The 8024-nt window shown below is 36.2% G+C and overlaps 1 protein-coding gene across 1 annotated transcript; it reads left to right on the forward strand.

Moving 5' to 3' along the window:
• The first annotated feature begins 904 nt into the window (after nt 1–904).
• LOC104076836 (thioredoxin domain-containing protein 11-like) lies at nt 905–8024 on the forward strand. Its single transcript, XM_009577849.1, has 2 exons — nt 905–1056; nt 7297–8024. Exons 1-2 carry the CDS (start codon nt 905–907, stop codon nt 7922–7924), a joined length of 780 nt encoding a protein of 259 aa, XP_009576144.1. The 3' UTR covers nt 7925–8024.

An 8024-nucleotide genomic window follows, 5' to 3' on the forward strand; every position in this document is an offset into this window, starting at 1 on the left:
TATATATTTACATATATTAAAAAGTCATGTTTTTGTTTGGCATTTCCAGGGTTTTTAATGTTTCAGTGCAACCCAAACATTCTTGTTCATGTACTTGATAACACATCAATATTTATAACATCTGCTCTGATTGCATCCTTGTTGCATTCTGACTGAACTTACTCCAGGAGGCAGCATGAGATGTATAGGAAAAAAATTCAATTAAAAATCTGGAATTATCACATGTTTATAATTGTGGGTTTATTCCCATAGATGTAGTGCTACTCTCAAATCTACACCCATTCTCTTTCCTGACTTTGAAGTTCTTTCATTTGCTCCATTATTTTTATTGCAGTATTACTGATGTGATCGTCTGGGGTTTTTTCTATAATAAAATTGTTAATAAGAATTTTATTTGTAATCAAAGAAAACCTAAAAATGCAGAGAAAAACATAGCAAGCAATTGAACAAGTGTTTCATTCACAAAATCTTGTGTTCCTTTCTACATAGAGCTTTAGAAAAAATTGTGCCTTTAAGAATGTGCTTGTCTTTGGAAGAAGCAAAGTCATTTGCTCCCAAAACTACTTGAGGGGAAAATATTCAGAGAGTTGTACTTGAGGAGCAAATTAGTGAATAGAAAAAACTTCAGTCTCGCGTTGAAACTGTTAGGCAGGTCTGTTTGTTTCAGAGAAGGACAGTGTGTACATGATGATGATGCGTACATAATGAGTGACTGTGCGATTTAATTGCTGTGTGAGAGCAGTTGGAATACTGTACATATTTTTCTAGCAAAAAAAATACCCACAGATACTTGTTAAACTGAGATTCATCATCTTGAATATTGGTAATTAATTCTACTGACTCATATGCACAACATATTTTTGACATAACACATTTATGCATTTCCTTCTTCCCAATCCCTAAAATGGCATTTTACAAGAAAATAGAGATTGTTCTTCTGCCTGTTCTCTTCATTGGTGTGTCTTTTCGTAACAGAATTGATATCACTCGAAATGACCTTCCATGGGAATTTATGACAGACCGTCTCCCAACAATTTTATTTTTTCCTCATCAGAGGTAATGTAATTCTTTTCCCTGTGCGTTTTTAACTTTCATTTTACTAAGTTATAATAATTATCTGGTTACCTGTCTTAGTAGAGAAAAAAGCCAAACAGTAATTCATTTCCATATATGCATTCTTATTTTATGCATATTCTAATTAAAAACCCCAACACCAACAAAAAAAACACCCAAAAGACATGGATAGCTGATGGTATGCAGATAGTGAATGTTCTCTTCCGAGGTCATTATTTAATTGTTTGTAAGTCTTTATATTTATGAACAGCAGCATTACTAACCTTATTCTTCAGTTAATTGTCCTTATTATTTGATTGCATTTAAAATTATTATTGTGGCATGGTCCAAATAAATTAATGAGTGACTACAGGAGAGGGAAAAGGGGGAGAAATTATGTAGATGGTGGTGCAACACAGATCTAGGGCAACTTGTATCTAGTTGCTTCTAATCGGATAAACTAAGAGAGATCTCAAAGGATATTATAATGGATTCTTGCAGTAAAATGCAAGAATTTGCTTGCTATGTTTTTAATGAAGAAAAATAAAAAAATAAGCACAGATGGAGAGTAAGTAATCCAGCTCAAGCTTAGTCTCGTTTAAGAGAACAAAAACTAACCATCCTGGCATTACAGAGGGAGAGGAGATAGATTGTTACATGTTTTTAAAGTAAAAAATTTGTCTTTAAAAAAAAAAAGTAGAGAATCTGAGTACTAAAGGAGGGCTTATGCATCCTTTGGAAATATTACAATGGGCCTAATCTGTGAAATTTTTATTTCTCCCTCACTCCTTTGTGGTAGAACGAATGTAACGTAATCAGAGGGATTTGGAGTGTTCAGTCAGGTTGCGTTTCTATCATTGTTCTGATGTTTGGCTTTTGGGGGCAATGTATGTGTGTCTAGCTGTACCTGTATTTTGGATATTGGAATCTTTGGCAATCTGCATGAACTGTGGAAGTGCTCTATCAGCTAAGAACTAGTCTAAGTGGCAGAGAGAATGACTTGAAATACTTCTGGCCTTTATAAGCTCTCTAAAGGAGATGCTAATATCTAAAGCAAAATCTCTGATTTTACATAATATAGGAATGGCATTATATAGAGAGATAGCTCCTATCTTGTCTTGATTTAGTAAAAATAAGGGTTAAATTTTCCTATGTTTTATATTTATATTCACCCCAAACAACCGTTATGAATGTTAGAAGATAGAATATGGGATGGAGTAAAAAAAGGTAGTTGAAGAAGCAGAAGTATGACACAGTAAGAAAATGTACTTAAAATGAAAACATTCTCAAAATTGTTTGGAAATTTTATAAAAGTTACTGGAAGGTTGTCATGTTGCATGGCTAGAAAAATTTGAAAACCTATTGCAAACACTTCAGGGGTGTTATTGAGCTGTTCTACTGCAGTGTTTCTTAAACACAAGATTTTTTTAAAAAATTTTTTTTTTTTAAACTATGAATATTTCAAATGGTGTCTTCAAGTGAAAGCCAGGCTTGAAAGTTAAGTTATTTCATGTAAGAACGTCCTGTGTAAACTAACACTGTGGTTATTGAAATATCTTTTTTCTTTCTAAAACAACACTTACACTTCACTATTTCACTTGGGCATAAATACATTTTTTTCAAAGTTCTAAAAAATTTTTGTTGAAATAGCACAGATACTTTAATTGTCATTAGTGTCCTTAATGCTATTGACTAAATTTTTTTAGCAGTAATTTAAAAAAAAAAAAAAAAAAAACGCACATCATTGCTGTTACAGATGCTCTAGAATTACATCATGGGAATTTGTGTATATTGCCAAAATGTTTTGGTTTTCATTCTGACTCAGTAACAAGTGCTGGACTTTTCACAGGAGAAAAGTAGCAGCAGATTTGTTGGCATTCTAGAAGCCTTGCATTGTTTCTTTAAAACAGAAAACAAATGAAGCTTCAGTAGCAGTTTAACACCTACAGAGGAAAATATCCAAAGATGATTAGCAGTAAAACACGGTGTACATGCTGTTGAAGTGAAACTATATACAGCAGCAAGACTTCAGAGAAAGAGCCAAGAAATAAGAGTGTAGGACAGGGAAGTGTAGTTTCAAGGAGACAACTAGGATTGAGAATAATTTCTGGGATGATGAAAGAAAGCTGAGTTGGAGGAAGGGAACTGAACAAAAAAAAGGCAAGACAAAGGAGGGTGGGGTAGAGAAAGGTGCAAAGGGTGGGTCAGGAAAAAAAGGAACTCTAAAGTTAGGGATGTAAAAGGGCAGGAGAGTACATTTAGGACTGGGATGGGACCTGGAATGGCATACAAGGGTCCTGAATTCTACTCTTCCTCTGCAGCAGGGAGAAATTCTGAAATCCAGTGTCAAACCTGTGTGTCATTTCTGCTTTGTACCACTACACGCAGTGCAGGTGCATCCAGCCTCTCATAGCCTGAGGAACAAGAAAGAAACATTAGATGCAAGCGAGCCACAAGCTTTCGAAAGTGCTTAATTTATTGTTTCAGATATGTTTTTGGTGTAACATGTATGCCCTATGCATTAGACTTGATCGACCTTGGGTTTTGTTTTTCTTTTTTTAAAAGATTAATACTCAGTCTCACACAATTACAGTTTTTATAGAAAGGAAATGAAAACAAGCACTAAAATAAATACCTGTCTTTTTTCAATGTAAAATAAAAATGTTTATTTCCACCCTTCTCCCTCAAGAACTCTATCATCAGCAAATGGTAATTCAGACTATTGGTACTGTGCAGTGTTAGCTACAACAAAATCTTTAAACCTGTGCCTTAAGGTTTGCAATTCTAAATTCATGTTTTAATTCAGTACAGAAGTAGTTTCATTTATATCAGTTCTGAGTCACCCCAACTTCCAACTCATCATCTCCCCTACTTTGTGCAGTAAGCCTTGCAAATTAGCCTCAGATCAGACTCCCTCTGCCACATTCCTCCAGCTCAGTTCCAGTCCTTGCCTGTTCCCTAGGTTAAGTGAGCAGAAACTCAGCTGGAGTAGTTCCAAGGTGTGTACCTGTCTACATAAAGGCAGTGTTCATCCGCTGCTTAGCAAAAGCTGCAGTCTTCAGTGCCAATACCCAAATCCAGTTACCTGTCAAGTTCTGCAGATTCCACTGAGACTCAGTTTTGCACATTTTCCAGCAGACTCTTTATCTCTCATTTGCACAGTCCATTAGTTCTGGCTGGCTTGAGTGACTACAAGCAGAGGACCTGCTGGTTTAAAGATGTGTAGTCTCAATTTTAGTTGGGATGAGCCACGTGTTTCATGAGGTGCTGTTGACAATTGAGACAACAAGTAGCAGTAGTAGTATGCTGTTGTTTTCTACTCTGTAAGGTCAGGTGGCATAAGCTGAAGATCTGCTAGATCTAACTATATTAACAACCATTGGAATACTAATGTGATTAATTTTAGGGCTGGAAGAAGTTAGAAACTGATTTCCAAATATTGTTGTGGGTACAGTTTTAAGACCACTGTTCTAGTTCATATGAGCCCCAACATACTATTTGGAAACTTGAGTCAGGTGACTTTCCCTCCCAGTTTTGAACAAGGATCTAGTTTGCAGAACCAAGCCTTCTAGGGGACAGAGTGAGTGTCATGTATCACAGGATTAAAAGTTTTTTCTTGAATTATTTTAAAGCATAGCTCAAGCAGGTTTTAGAGCAGTAAAACAATTTATGGTAAGTGCAGCTTCCTCTAATACTTACGTTCTTCCCTGTGTTACTACAAAGTCCCGGTGCTCCTGGACTTTTCATAGATACTCATTTTGCCTTGGTCTGTTTTATAAAGCAGCTCTAGACTGTCTCTGGAGTGACAGACTTAATAGTTTTAGTAAGATTGTTTTTGTAATGTTCCAATTGGTTTCATAAAGGTACCTTACCTCTAGTCATTTTGTTCTCTCCTGCTTTTCCTCTCCAGGGTGTTTTATATTTTGCTGCATCTAGGTAATCAAGAAAATCAGGTTTTGGTAGTATTTGTTCTATCAGTAGCACTGCTAGAGTAGTTGTATATTAATTTTGGATATAAGGGTGCCTCATTAAGGCTTTCTGTGCAGCTCCTTATGCATTTGCCTTATGAGACAGTTTTTGCAAATTAACTGTGTTCTCAATTTCTTTCCATTACATGCTGTTAATACTTTGTTTTGCTTTTTGTTTTAAATAGCCTTTTAGCTTTTCTGATACATACTGTGTTTTTGATCAATAACAATAGATGATGATGTAGTAAAATACTACCACTGTATAATGAGTCAGTTTTGTCTTAGCGTAGACTATTTTTTGCCTAAATCATGTCATGATTCATTAAACTTGGATGTGAGCTGATTGTCAGCTGAGAAACTGCTGATGGTAATTACAAGAGTAACTTGGTTGATCACCAGAAGTCTGCAGGGGAAGAAAAATCATGTTGCTTATGCTTCCAGAAATAGCTTAATTTTGATGAACAGGAGCCTCATCTGGCTGAACTTCTTGAATTATTGATTAAAATATTGTATCTGTCTTCTACCTGAAATACAATAAGTAGTTCTCAGTAAATGAAATTAGCATATGTTTATATCCCATATGCTAATGAGTTGGATTTCACAGAAAGCATTTTTGAGGCACTGTAATTGGTAACTGAGTAACTCCCCTGTTCCAGATACATGGTGTAAGCAGTTCAGAAACATAATGTCACATATGTGGGGACATAGGAGTTGTCCATGGTGTGTGTTGTCCAGGAGCAGCAGTGATAAACTTTGAGGAATCAGGCATTATACTTGAATCTGGCTTTCTTGCTTTGGAATAATTTTTGTTTGGGTTTATCCTGTCCTTTTTCTGACTTGTGTAATTAATCCATGTCTGAATGTATGCTACATACCATTATTCTGGTTATGAATTTGGCAACCAAAGGGAAATAAGCTAAGCTTTTCTTCTCTGTTTTGATGGCTCCCTAACAAAAGAGAGAATATGCTTCTGACTGGTGAAGGTTAAAGACGATACAAAGTGATAAACTATTAGCTAGCTTCCCAGTTAACTTACACTAAAGTATAAGTAGCTCTACTGCAATAAGTCAGGAGGCAGCAGACTCATGTTATACTGGAACATGCTGAGTGAAAGGTTGAAGATGTAACTGGTTCAGAAAGAGAAGGTTAAGAGTTAGTTCCTGTCTAGTCCTCAGAGGACAGTTTAGCCTCCTATGTTTTGTGATAGAAATATGCATGTGGTCAAAAAAGGGCAATAATTTTAACATTTGACACAGCTGGAGGTTGTGGGTGTCTTTTGGTGGTTAGTAGTCTTGAGGAAGAGATTTGGTACTTGTTGGACTTGGACTCATCAGGTTACGAGTAGCAGTTTATGCTGTAGCAGAAAGCAATGGGCCTACCTCTTCATAGTCTGGGCATAAGTATTCACAACCATATAATGAACTTTGGGGGGAAAAAACCCCCAAAAAACAAAAACTTGTTTGGTGTGCTTCCTTGATCACCTCAGTGGCGTAGTATTCACAACCATATAATGAACTTTAGGGAAAAAAAAAAAAACCCAAAAAACAAAAACTTGCTTGGTGTGCTTCCTTGATCACCTCAGTGGCATAAAGACAAAGAAGTAGGAGGAACAAGTAAAAAGATTTGGGTTTTTTGACAGCAAAAGGGCCTTGCTTCTGACTAAAGTGACTGCTTACTGTTTAAAAGGAAACTGTACTTTTCTGCTCCTTGCAATACCCTTCTGATGTTGAAACACATTAAGCTACTTCTTCCAGGATAACATGTGTGGGCTCAAAATAGTAATTTCCCATCAGATAGCTTTATACATCTGGATTTAACTTCTAACAATGTATGTAGAATTAGGAATGCTTAAATGCTCTCCTTCAACTTACTAACAGATGTTAATATCAGTATGCTCTGATCACACCTGCCCAACAGTGATGCTACCATAAGTACTTCAAGCTCATAACCCATAGTTGGGATAGGTTTCTGGATTTTCTTCCAAAAGTAAAATTTGTTTCCTGAAATTTGACAGAAAATTTTGCTCTCAGACAAATACCAACCCAGTGCAGAGATGCTTACAGCACCCAGACTGGCATACCAGTAAAAGGGTTCATCAAAAGAAAATACTGTGTGCTCTATCTTTATTACATGAGTTCAGGTTTATTTTAGCTGCTATGTTAACCATTTTTGATAAAAAACAAGATACCAAGTTGGAGTTGAACAGCAGATACTTAGATAAAATTATCATTGCTTATCTATCTGAATGTTTTAATATTAACTTATGTCTTTCTAGGAAGGAACAAAGTGTGAAGTTCCCTGAAGACTTTTCAGTTAACCTTCCTAATCTCCTTAAGTTTATTTTACATCACTCAAGTCTTGCTTCAACAGAGCCCTGTACCAAAGAATGCCTACATAAAGAGACAGTTCTACAGCAAGGACACATCTCCCACTTAGAGAGAGAAATTCAGAAGTTAAGATCAGAAATCAGTGCCCTTCATCAGGCCCATGACCAGCTTGAAGCACAGCTTTCTGAAGCTAGGAGAGAGGAACATAGACTACAGCAGCAAAAACACACACTGGAAAAGCAGCACAAGACTCTGCAGCTCCACAGTGAGCAGTTACAGGCCACGTATGACCAGAAGAATCAAGAATTATTACAAATGGCTGAAAAGCTTCAAGAATTAGCTGATGCATCAGAAAACCTCCTTAAAGAGAATACTTTACTGAGAATCCTGGTGGCATCAAGGGAAGGAAAGCTACAGAGCAAAGATGAAATTAAAGAATCCCTCCAGTTAGAGCAAATGCTTTCTGAAGATAATGATGTATCAGTTTCAACAGCTACTGCCACATTAGAGGAAAAAAGGATTGATAATATTGATACCATAGAAATGGAACACAGTAGTGGAAACAGGACAGCATGATTGCTTACACAAAGTCAAATGATGCAGTATTGGGTAGGTATTTATGCAAATTTTATTGAAATTCATTGTAAATAAAGACTTCTTCCCCCACATGATCTAG

This window comes from Fulmarus glacialis, unplaced genomic scaffold (genome assembly GCF_000690835.1).
Source record: "Fulmarus glacialis isolate BGI_N327 unplaced genomic scaffold, ASM69083v1 scaffold6800, whole genome shotgun sequence".
In the NCBI taxonomy this organism is placed as follows: domain Eukaryota; kingdom Metazoa; phylum Chordata; class Aves; order Procellariiformes; family Procellariidae; genus Fulmarus; species Fulmarus glacialis.